This window comes from Cetorhinus maximus, chromosome 10 (assembly GCF_964194155.1).
Source record: "Cetorhinus maximus chromosome 10, sCetMax3.hap1.1, whole genome shotgun sequence".
Classification (NCBI taxonomy): domain Eukaryota; kingdom Metazoa; phylum Chordata; class Chondrichthyes; order Lamniformes; family Cetorhinidae; genus Cetorhinus; species Cetorhinus maximus.
In genome coordinates, this window is record NC_135888.1 from 2396983 (window position 1) to 2409792 (window position 12810).

The window sequence follows — 12810 nt, forward strand, 5'->3', positions numbered from 1 at the left end:
TCCAAAAATAGTTAGAAATGTAGGCTTTAAGGAGCATTTTAGAGGAAAAACACATAGGGAGGCAAAGAGGTTTAGGGAAAATATTCCAGCGATTAGAGCCTTTGGCAGCTGATAGTGTGGCTAATTATGGAGCGATTAAAATCAGAGACAATCAAGAGGCCAGAATTGGAAGAGTGCAGATACCTTTGAAGGCTGTAGGGCTGGAGGAAATTACAGAGATGGGGAGGAGTGGAGAGACCATTTGTAAATGAGAATGGGAATATTAAAATTAAAATGTTGCTTAGTGGGATCCAATGTAGGTCAGCAAGCACAGGGTGATGGTGAATAGGACCTGGGCAGCGGAGTTTTGGATGAGCTCAGGTTTATGAAAGGTAGGAAATGAGAGGCCAGCCAGCAGTGTGTTGGAATAGTCACGTCTAGAGGTAATAAAGGCGTGAAAGAAGTTTTCAGCTGCAGATGAAGGAGATGAGGTGAGTTGGGTGATGTTACAGAGATGGAAATAGGTGGATCTTAATGATGGCACAGATATGTGGGTGGAAGTTCATGTCGCCTACAAAGCAAGTTGGTGTCATTAGCAAATCTTGATATTGATCTGTCATGCCCAAGAACAGCTCATTTATGTATACAGTAAATAAGACCACCAGCAAGACAGAAGCCTTTACTTCTACCCTCCAACTACTTTCTCTTTAATTCTACGTGTCATTATCTTTACTTTTCATCTCTTACATTGTACTCTTACAAATGCTTTTTGAAAATCTATATCAATCATATATTCTACAACATTCACTACATTTTCATTTTTCTATCCGCTATTATTTCTTCAACTAACTCTAAGGTTGGTCAAGTACAACCGGCTTTTTGGCCATCTGTGCTTATTGGCTGCAGTTTCTTTGTGAGCTTTGTAATGTATATAGATGAGTAATTTGCCATTAACTAATGTGAGACTAACCGGGCTATAATTTCCTGGCTTATCTCCATTTTTTTAAGAACTCTGGCACAATTTAGCCACTCCTAAGTATCTTGGAAAATTATAGTCAGCCTCTGTTATTTCTTGACTATTTCTCAATGAACGAATGTAATGCAGCAGATCCTGGTGATTTGTCTAGCTTAGGTTTAGGTGACTTTATGACATCTTTCTTTTTTTAAATAATAACCACCAACTGTTTGAAATTCTCTATCTACTTCCTTTGTAAAAACGGAGGCAATTAATTTGCTTATTATGTCTACCATCCCCTTACTCTTTGTGGTAAGCTGTGCCTCTTAACGTTCCTAACTGAATCTCCCGTTACCACTAATGTATTGACAAGTTCTTCAATTTTTAATTTTGTGGACTTACTAGCTGCTTGCACCATGAGCTCTAGGCCATGAAAATCCTGGGACCTAGTTCTTTCACATTTTCTTTTTTTTCCAATACTTCTCATTTTAAAAATGCCCTATCTGCAGCTTCACCATTTTAACCAGTGAAAATGGCATCCTGGCAGAATAAGAAGTTTAATGCTGGCAGTCAACTAAGGATTATTTATATTGGATTTACTATATGATGATGACTAAAGCCTACTTCTTAACTATTCTCAACTTCACTACATCAAGCAGCACCATTGATTCCCAAGATGACAAAACCAATAGATTTGGGAGTTCGAGAAACTTGCAGTACTGGCCCAAGCCCTGACACACATTCTGCTTACCATAGGCTGAATGGTATGAACAGCGTTTGTTATTTTACTCTGGGGATGGTCTGAAATCCGGTAATATCACTGCACTAAATTAACTGGATAGATAATGTACAGGTTTCAAATGTAGTTGGCATATGCCATCCCTCGTAAACTAGATTTTAGGGTCTCATTTTAGCACTGTCCAATGCACCATTCAGAATATGCTTAATATGAAATAGCAGCTGAGCTGGAACGTTGTATATCTGGCCTGGCGTGTATCCAAGCTGTAACAATTAAGGGGTTAAGATGACATCCTAAACGATGATTGAACTTCAAGTGGCTTGTAAATGTCTGAGTCGCCAGGTTCTGTTGCAGCTCCTAACTAGAGTGTTTTATACAATCAAACGGTTGGGCTATCTCTATACTTGCAATTGTTACTGCGCTGAAAGGCACTCTGCAAATGGCCATCCAAGGTTTCTGGAGGTTGTCACCTGTCCAGATTGAGTTAACATAAACTTGAAAACCTTGATTAGAATGTATTTCATCATACAATGCAGGCAAGTGGTCAAGGAATGGTGCTGGCACATAGAGCATTGCTTAGGTAATTTTGTTTTCCGTGCCTAAACTTAGCTGTTTGTTTAGTTTACAATAGTTTGACCTCCAGTTGGATGTTCTAAGTGATTATTTAATGGCTATCCTTGTGATTGAAATATTGAGATATGCTAGTTCTTGGACAAGCTAAAATGCTAAAAGGTATAGCCCTCAATAAATTGTACATAGGTTTTAAGCTTATAGTGTTATGGTATTTTACTTATTATGTTTGAATCATTTTTGTTTTTGAAACCATCTCTGTCAAAACACTTCCTGGGTGGATTTTTAAAAGGCCTTCTCGCAGAGTATTGATAAAATTTCAGGTCTGTACGGAGCTACATAATTTCTGTCAGCCCTCCCAATGTTTTTATGTAGTTTCATCACTAGAAAGAAAAATCTTTTTCACCCATATAGCTCCTTTCAAATTGCCAGTGAATAACGGGGATGCAGTGGAGTAGCGGTAACGTGATTGGACGAGCAATCCAGAGGCCAGAGGCTATTGCTCTGGGGGCATGGGTTCAAACCCCACTGCAGCAGCTGGTGGAATTTCAAATCAGTTAATAAACCTGGAATTAGAAAGCTAGTCCCAGTAATTTGTGATTGCTGTAAAAGCCCATCCGAAAGGCATTAGTGAACCAGGTGGATTTTTACGACAGTGTGACTCCAGACCCACAGTAATGTGGTTGACTCTTAGATACCTTCTGAAATGGCCTAGCAAGCTACTTAGTTCAAGGGCAGTTAGGGATAGGCAAAAAATGCTGGCCTTGCCAGCAACACACACCCCATGAAAGAATTTTAAGAAGTGTTTTTGAATTGTGATAATTGTAATGTAGTAAACAGGGCAGCCAATTTACACACAGCAAGGCCCTCCAAACATCACTGAAATTAATGACCTGTTTTAGATGGTGATTCATAGGTAAGTATTAACTATGAGTACTCCTGTGCTGCTCTTCAGATAGTGCTGTTTGGCTCTTTTTGTATCTACTTGAGAGGGTAAACAGGGCTTCATTTTAATATGTCATCTGAAAGACTGCATCTTTAACTTTAGTAATGCACCAAAGTTCCAGCCTAGGTTATGTATTCAAATCTTGAGTGGAACCTGAAGCCTTCACCTTCATATTAAAGAGACTGGAGTAGCACAAACTGACTCAAGTCTGGCAACTACCAAACTTAATGAGTTATTCAGATAACTGCACATCAGTGTTGAGGTTTTTTAAGAAGCATATGTTGCCTATTCAAACACTATTAACTTAATTTCCCCCTTGTTTTATTTTTCTAGGAAGCCGAACGAGCCATTCAGTGCTTAAATGGCAAACTTGCCCTCTCTAAGAAACTGGTAGTGCGTTGGGCACATGCACAAGTGAAGGTGAATACTGTTGCTGAATTTCTCAATTTGTCATAAATATATAAAAGTTCCTGTAGATTTTTCAGAAAGGATTTGAGATTTAAAAGTGCAGTCTTTTGGCTTGCTTTTCCGGACTATGATTTTATAGTCAGTGAGTGCTTGCATTAACCCTTGCCCTGCTGTATAAACAGAAGCTCTATGTGGTTAGCACAATAAATGCTATAATTTGTGCCTTTAAACAATCTAGATCTTTTCTTCAACTGTGGTGTAAGTATATCATATATTTCAGGTTTTAATTTTGTAAGTAGTTCTGATGTCCATTGCAAAAGATAATTCATGCCTAAACATCAGTTTGACACTCCAGTAGGAGAATCTTTATTTTCCTAACATTATTTTAACTATTTCAGGCCCCTTTGTCAACTGAATTTCTATTTTTGATGTTGGAAGATTTTGGCACCTAAACATTTCTGAGTTACAAGCAATCTATGCAAGTGGGGCAGCACCCTTGTCTAGGGTCTTGTGGACAGAACATTTCACTAGTGAAATACTCTTGGTAATTTATAACCAGTTTGGTCATTCTGGAAAATTCTAAGTAAAATGTGCAGCTCTTTCAATACTAGTCATCTGTCCAATAGTTGTGACTGACAAATTGCATACTGCAGCACTGCTTTATACCGACTCTAATACACTACCATCTGGTGTGTCCGAAGTGTGTAACGTGAGACGGGCCCCTTATCGTAATGAGTTTTCAGATTAAAATTGTTGAAGTAATGGTGGAATGTGGCACAATGCGTTGTGTCGATGGTCAGAGCTCTTGGTCTGCGATGTGGGTAGAGGGGAGGAGAGAGGGCGGAACTAGTCTTTTACCTTCAATCAGTTAAGTTTTTCAAATTGACAAGTTCTGGTTCTTAATAGGTTAACTCAGGGTTGAAATAGAGAAAGTGAGAGAGCAGCACTAGTTCCTTTCATCTGACTCCTACCAAAGGTTGTTTTTGTCATGTTCAGTGTTGTTGATTGCAGTAGTCATATGGGCTGATTAATTTATCGAACTATGCTAATTTCTGTTTTGAGTGCTGTCGTAAATAATGGGGAACGTTCTGTAACATTCTGTGTATGACCTATAACTTGGCTATGTTGGGGACCCTGGCTATTTTCATGAAAATTGCCTGGGTAAGCAGCAGTTAACATCTGCAGGACATTTCAAAAGTTCCGCCTAGAAAGTAAGTTTGAACAACTGCCAAATAAAACATTTCTGAGGAAGCTGAACATGCTGATGCTGTTTCAAGGGGCCTTACAACCCAGGACTAGGAGTAGGGACCCTAACTTCCATATTTCAGGGTGGGGAAGCTTACAGTTGAATTGATATTTGCAACTTCTATTTTGATAACTATAGTAACCAGATTTTCATTTATTTTGCTTAAACATTTTAAAATATATACATTTTAGTTAGACATATTATTAAGTTGTCTTTGCTCACTTATTAATTGCATTCTATTTATTTTTTCTTTGTAAATGTCCCAAAATAATTATATTCAGAAGTAAGGATAGAGATAGTCTTTAGCACTGTAATCTGTACAAAAAGTGTCTACACAACTAATATCCAATGTACAGTGGCAGATTATTACTTCAAGAACCAGTAGTAAGTGATGTACCCTAGCTCTGTAGTGTACTTAGCTAAAAATTACTTCTTAATACATTGGCATTATCCAAAAGCAATGAAGGAAGAAGTGGAAAATTATAAATGATTTAGGATTAAATAATCTCCAGTGGGCCACATATAGATAAATTTAACCAAAATTACTTAACACTATTTAGAATACACCTCTCGTAACTATTGTAAGTCAGGCTCAATATAGATTATGGATATTCTGCTAGCAAGGACTGTGCATTGCTTTTGGAACACTTGAACCAATAGTCTACAGAGAACAGTGCTGTCACTTGCTCACTTAGGCAAAGGGGGAAATTAAATAGATTTTGTGAAAAGCTAGAGAATTACACGATATTTGTAAATCAGCATAATCCTCCGCATACCCCCACCCCCACCACAAACCTGCCCCACCCCAATACCATTTTTCTACAATAGATGGATCTGTTGTTCTCTTTCACATCTCATTATATTTCTGAGGAATAGAATATGCATGTAACTTTGTAGATTTGTGAATGATGTACAAATTGTACATAATTTTTATATGTGCACTGTATATAAATGCATTGCATAGAAATTTAAATTGACCAAATACTTACTGACTACTTAAGAGCTGTTTGAGTTACTGTACTACCATGCCAATTTGATGTGTAATGCTGCTTCAGGATCACCTGGCGTTTAATTCTGCACTATTGCCATCTAACTAGAAGTACATGAACATTGTTCCACTCAGTCAACTTTATCTGAACATGCCAGAATAATATGCATTCCAGTTATGTGAATACAGCTTTTGCCAAGAACTTGGTGTTTGAGAACTCACGGGGAGCACAGGCTGGAGATCAGGCATAGTGTTGTATCCGTGCTGCTGATCTGCATGTCCTTCAAGTACAACTTTCTTGCTGGAAGCGCAGGATAATGTTTGCTTTCCTACTTTAACCACTTGGCAGAAACCAAAGTGCTCTTACACTAAAACATAACGTGTTCTTTACTGTTTCATCAGGCCCTGTTTCTCCCTGATGCAAATTTGAGTGAATTTCAAATTTGAGTTTTTACCTACTGATAATGCATAGAAGTTTTGACCTAGCGAAAGTTTATCATCTGTATTTCTTCCACTTGTTTTTATGCAGAGATATGATCAATACAAAAATGATAAGATTCTTCCAATAAGTCTGGAGCCTTCTTCAAGCACTGAGCCAGTGCAGTCCAACCTGAGGTAATGTAGAGAATGTTCCTTCAGCCAGTTAGTTGCAAGTATATAAAGCCTACAGAACTGGAAAGTGCTGGTGTTCAGTTTATGCATGGAAGATGGAAGCTCTCATTTTCCTTTTCATGGACACAAAAGATCCAGCGGCACAATTCTGCTAAAAACAGGGGAGCTCTTCAGTGTCTTGGCCCGCTTATTGACCTGATATGTTAACTCTGTTTTTCTCCATAGATGCTACCTGACGAGTATTTCCAGCATTTTCTGTTTTTATTTCAGGTTTCCGGCATCTGCAGTATTTTGCTTCAGAATAACTGAAGCTAAACTGATTTGTTACAAATTACAATAAGTGCCCATTATAATTGCATTTTTCTCCATTTCTCACTCACCCTTTAGTGAGCAAAACTCCATTGTTTAATTGAATAGTCTTTAAACAGATAGAGTAGTGAATACCGCAGAGTTTTAATATAAAAGAAAGACTTGCATTTATGCAATGCTTTTCATGACCTCAGAGCACTTTACAACCAATGAAGTACTTTTATAATGTAGTGTATTTGTTGTAATGTAGGAAACACGTACAGTACATACAGTAAGGTCCCATAAACAGCAATGTGGTAACAATCAAATAATCTGTTCTAGTGATGCTGGTTATGGGGTAATTATTGGCCAAGACACTAGGAATAGCTCCCCTGCTTTTACCAGAATTGTGCCTCTGGATCTTTTGTATCCAGAGGGCAGTCAGAACATTGGTTTAACATCTCATCCAAAGGACGGCACCTCCGACAGCGCAGCATTCTTTGTGGGGCACTGAAATATCATGCTCCAGTCTCTGGAGTGGGGTTTGAACGCACAACCTTCTGACTCTTGAGGTGCGTGCGCTACCCTCTGACAGTAAATTATGTTTGATTCACTTATTTCAAGAACAGCATATTTTGAACTTCTCTGGTCAACATCAATGAGTTGTCAAGTTTACGAGATAAGATCCAAGACCTGCATGGGTTTAGCTGATGTTAACTGGAGAGAATGGAGCAATGCTAAAATTAGCATGAGACATCGGGTTAGGTGGGGAGGGGAAAGAATCAATCAGCATCTCTGCTCCTGGTCAGAGTCCAGCAAACCCCCATGGAAATGTCCATGTGGTAGATCTAGGGTGAGGACAGGATTGGACTCAGCTGGATGTACCCACAGTTAAATAGCCCTGTGACTTTAATTATCAAGGCTCCAACAGGAATAATGGCCACTTAAAGTATCAGTTCCCATGGAGCTGTGGCCCAGTGAAGAGCCAGTTAAATCAAGAGATGATTTAATTCACATGGGAGGGGGAGGGGAGATTCAATTGCACATTTTACAGCATTTTAGTTGCACACTCCAGAACTGAGCCAAATTATAAATAAGAAAAAGTAGGATTGAAGGAGGAAGTGTAATATAAATTATACGGGATATGGTCAAACTCCTGCTTGGCCAGCTGATTTTTTTTTCTCTTCCCCAATCTCTACAACTAGGTAAAACGTCAAAAAAAGGACAAATTGACCAGTTTAAAGTGCCAATACGTGAAGCACACTGGATTTTTAAAATATTTGTTTTGAAACTTTTTTTTTTGAGAAAAACCTTACTCTTATCCCCAGCAAGCTGGGTACATAACCAATTCACTATAACTTGTGCTTCTGATCAGCAAGGTAGGAGATGATAAACCAGGTGCTATTTACACTGAATATCTTACATAAGAATGCACAGCCAGTGGTTTAAAGCTTTTACAAACAGTAAAAGAGTTGTGTGTCAAGATTGCCTGGAGACCCTTATCTATGGCCCTGTGGCTTGAGATGTTAATGGTTAGCTTGCAGTAGCAGTCAAAGCGCAAGAGCAGAATAAAGACTAAAGCCTCTTGCTTTTTGATGGCCTACAGAAAGAGTACTACATTTTTGAAATTATACAGTGAAACTAATGTGAAATAATGTAATACATTTATAGATCCATATTAAATAGTGACTGTTTTTATTAATATAAAATTGGACCACATTTGAATAGTACAGCCTACAACCGGAGTTCCTGCTTGGAGAAATTACATAGGAAGCCCTAGTGCGTTTCTGATATGGAGTCTCAACTATGCTGTGTTACACTGGTGGTGTCCCAATAGGATTTCTCCAGCTTCATTAGATATGCTGTGGAATTGTAAGCTTGTGCTATAAAAAATTGTAGGTCTTTTAAAGCACATTTAAATTTGTGATCCAAATTCCACACCCCATATGATTGCTGTAAGCATATTTTCATGGGCTGGGAATCCTTACAAACAGTTTGAATTTAAATTTATCGCAATCTGTTCTACAGTAGATATTATTTGAAGTGAGTTCAGCAGAAGAAAAAACAAAATGGGTACCATTTACTAAATTCAGTTTGATCATTGCACGACTTTTTGATGCAAAATAATTGCCATATAGTTGGTTGAATCAAATTCTAGGTACTGATGTTCTGAAAATTTAACTCTTTCTGCCACCAACGCTATTCCATTATTTAAAAGAAATTTCTTTTGTATTCAAATGAAAACTTCAAACACTTTAGGAAAGCTTTTATTTTGGTGCTTGACATTAGATATCTGCAATTTCTGAAGTCTAGCAAACAATATCTTATGCTATTATGTTAATAGGCAGCTACTTGATTTCAAAAATCACTTTGCTATTGACTTTTCAAAGCCATAGGATATAATGTAGATTAAAGCGCTTTAATCTTGTTCTAATGGTCATCTCTTTTTATTTGCAGCATTAGTGCAAAAATAAAAGCAATCGAAACCAAGCTTAAAATGATGGCCGAGAACCCAGATGCCGAGTATACGGGGCCCCCAGCTTACTCATACAATAAGCCCACAGACAAAGTACAGAGCAACAAATCACGAACTGCTCCCTATCCTAGAGTTGTTCGAAAATCCAAGCGATGACTGAGACCAAGAATACTTCACTTCAGTCAGACTCTTTCTTATCAGATTTCTTCGTATGATATTCAGTGTCACTGTAAAATCTAACAATTGCTGCACAGTGACTTGATATGATATAATTTATTTTTCTAAGAAAACAAATTTAAGCTGTTAGTCTTCAGAGCATGTGGTTCAAATGTATTCCAGCAGGGTAATTGGGAGTGCTTTGACTCTTCATCCTGGAAAGCTGATTCCCTAATCTGAGTGTCAGTTTTGACCACGCTATTTAAGACTGTGCCCATGACTTTGGATGCGACAGAAATATGGCTGTTTCTTGAGTAATATCGCTTAACAGCTTCTTGCAATTTGTGGTGCAAGGATGTTCTGCTGTGGTTTTTCATGTAGGATGCATCCATAATCTTGCAATTTTCTATTTGACCAAGGTTGCTGCTGAAGGCCCTGGATTATATGGTGATATTTCCCCTTTCCATTTCTTTGCAAATTTGGAATCTGAATACAAATATAGTTGCCGATTTGATAGCAATAAACATCATGAAAAGTCTGATAATACAAAAGTTTTATATTGACTGTATTCGAATTGAATTGAAAGCTTGTTAGATCATAAACTGATACTTGCAAAATAGTATGTGCTGGCTGTTTTTTTCCCACAATACAACCATGGTGAGTCACATAGCAATGCTCGAACATTTGAGAGAGAGAGGCTAAGTTGTGCCACCTTGTATTCAACTGCGCTATAACTTTTTTTTAAAAATCCAATAACAAAATGTGAATTGGTGATGATCCAGACCAGAATGAAAATGATGGAATATAGTGAAGCTTCTGTCATTATATAAAACTTCTCATGATACTGATTAGGTTTTCAGTAAAGTCAGAATCAAAGGTATTGTGCAATTGATAATGATAGATCCAACATCCAGTTTGATCCAACATCAAGTCCTTGTAACACTGTTTATTTTCCCTGATCCTGTAGACCATCAGCTTTTTTTGCCTTTGTTCATTATTCACAAGCCTTGAAGTTCATAAATGTATTGAGATTGACAGATATAACATGTGACAAACATCACTAAAGAATAACTGAAAAATACACTCCAGTTTTTTTTTAATAAGACCAGACTTGTGTATATTTTTAAAGGAGCCTGTAACTTTCTAGTGAACCCTGATCCGGCATATTCTTGTTCTGAGGACATGATTTGTAACTGAGTATGGCCGCTGGAGATCATGATATGCACTGCTTGCCGCATGTTATAAGAGGTTTATCATCCTCTGCACTAATCAGAAATAGTTCTCTCCACGTGCAAGGGGGACATGAAAACGATTTAAACCATTTGTAACAAAATATTTGCCATGTAATAACATGAACATAGCACTGTCGTGTATTGTAATGTGTGAACGTGGATTTGTAAATATTTACAAAAATTGATACTGTTACTCCAAACAGCCTTGGAGTTAAATTGGTTAATGTTATGGGGGTTGAAGTGCAGATTTATGTTGTAGCTAGCCAGATGTCTTGAGCACTATGACCGTGCTTTTTGGAGAGTGAGCCTTTCTTATTTTTAGCCAAGCCACTAACTCAATCTCAGGAACTGACTGGCTTTTTTTTAATGTAAACCACCCAGAGTGGTAAGATTGCTTCCTATTTTTTTCCCCAATCCTTGGTATACAAATCAGACCCAAAGTGACTGGATAATTCCTATTCACAATGGGTTGAACCTATGGACTTAGAGAGGGGCCAATACTTAACCCTAGGTTTTTACTTGTACATTGAAGAGTCATCCCTGGAACAGATCATGATTTCAATTAGAAACTGTATTTTGTATATGTTTTATGACTGAATCCCTTTTAAAGACATTGTCCATGCAAATAATGGGAAAATGTTAAAGCCATTCCTTGTGTAAATTTGTTATTTATGGCTTACAATTAAACACTTTTATCTAAACATTAGACTTTCAAATCATCAACATTGAAGTATGGATGAAAAGTATTGGTTTTTTTTTCTAGGTTTTATGACTGGCATAACAATTTTCCATTACTGTAAAGCCTGTTTTATCTTTTGGAAACTATTAAAAATGAATGTATTTAAAATTAGTTGGTTTGAGGATATGTGCCTGTGTATCTGATCAATACTGATCGCAGCAACATCACTTTCTAATAAATTTAAAATATTTTACATGCAAAATGACCACTAGATCATTATAGTAATTTTACCATGATATTGGTGCTACATTGAAGTGATTCAGGCTTCCATTTTTATTGATTTTTTTTCTCATTGTAAATACACATTGAAAGAAATAATGCAGTTAAATTTCAATTTTTCTTGTCTAATCTTTTCTGGCCAAGGAATATGTTTACTATTCCTATTTGTCGTCTACTGCCCCTCTGGCTTAAATTACAAAGTCCATGAAATTACAGTGCTACATTCAAATTGGGAAAATAATCTGCTTTAGAAATACATTTTTTGAAAAGGAAGACAGGGATGGCATTTAGATAGTGATACAAAACCTCAGGACTTTCCAAAGTATATGAGTCAATCGAGTATAGTTGCTGTACTAATACAATGAAATGAAGTGTAACACTGTAAAGCTAACCTATCTAAAGCTTTGACCTGCCTGAAGGGCACAATAAAGTTGCAGTTTTTTTTAAGCCATGCAGCAGATGTTTTTTTCAACAAACTCCTTATAGTTTGGGCGTGTGAAATGATACAAATTTTTTTTTAAACAAAAACAAAAATACCTGGAAAAACTCAGCAGGTCTGGCAGCATCTGCGGAGAGGAACACAATTGACGTTTAGAGTCCGAATGACCCTTCAACAGAACTAAGTAAAAATAGAAGAGAGGTGAAATATAAGCTGGTTTAAGTTGGGGGGGGGGCGGGGGGCGGGGGTGGGACAGGTAGAGCTGGATAGAGAGCCAGTGATAGGTGGAGATAACCAAAAGATGTCACAGACAAAAGGACAAAGAGGTGTTGAAGGTGGTGATATTATCTAAGGAATGTGCTAATTAAGGGTAGAAAACAGGACAAGCAAGGTACAGATAGCCCGAGTGGGGTGAAGGAATTGAAAAAGGCTAAAAGGTAGAGATAAAACAATGGATGGAAATACATTTAAAAATAATGGAAGTAGGTGGGAAAAGAAAAATCTATATAAATTATTGGAAAAAAGGGGGACCGGAAAGGGGGTGGGGATGGAGAAGAGAGTTCATGTTCTAAAATTGTTGAAATCAATATTCAGTCCGGAAGGCTGTAAAGTGCCTAGTCGGAAGATGAGGTGCTGTTCCTCCAGTTTGCGTTGAGCTTCACTGGAACAATGCAGCAAGCCAAGGGCAGACATGTGGGCATGAGAGCAGGGTGGAGTGTTGAAATGGCAAGCGACAGGGAGGTCTGGGTAATGCTTGCGGACAGACCGAAGGTGTTCCGCAAAGCGGTCACCTGGTCTGCGTTTGGTCTCTCCAATGT

At 37.7% G+C, this 12810-nt stretch overlaps 1 protein-coding gene and 1 long non-coding RNA gene across 2 annotated transcripts in view; one reads left to right on the forward strand and one right to left on the reverse strand.

Annotated features, from left to right (window-relative positions):
* rbm18 (RNA binding motif protein 18) overlaps nucleotides 1–11442 on the forward strand; it is a 39767-nt gene extending 28325 nt beyond the window's left edge. The window contains exons 4-6 of the mRNA XM_078549814.1: nucleotides 3523–3609; nucleotides 6361–6446; nucleotides 9189–11442. Coding sequence (XP_078405940.1) covers nucleotides 3523–3609; nucleotides 6361–6446; nucleotides 9189–9363 — 348 coding nt within the window. The 3' untranslated portion in view covers nucleotides 9364–11442. The remainder of the gene's footprint in view (nucleotides 1–3522; nucleotides 3610–6360; nucleotides 6447–9188) is intronic.
* The window catches only part of LOC144685408 (uncharacterized), a 1061419-nt gene that overhangs the window by 86714 nt on the left and 961895 nt on the right, over nucleotides 1–12810 (reverse strand). The gene's annotated exons all lie outside the window — the stretch shown is intronic.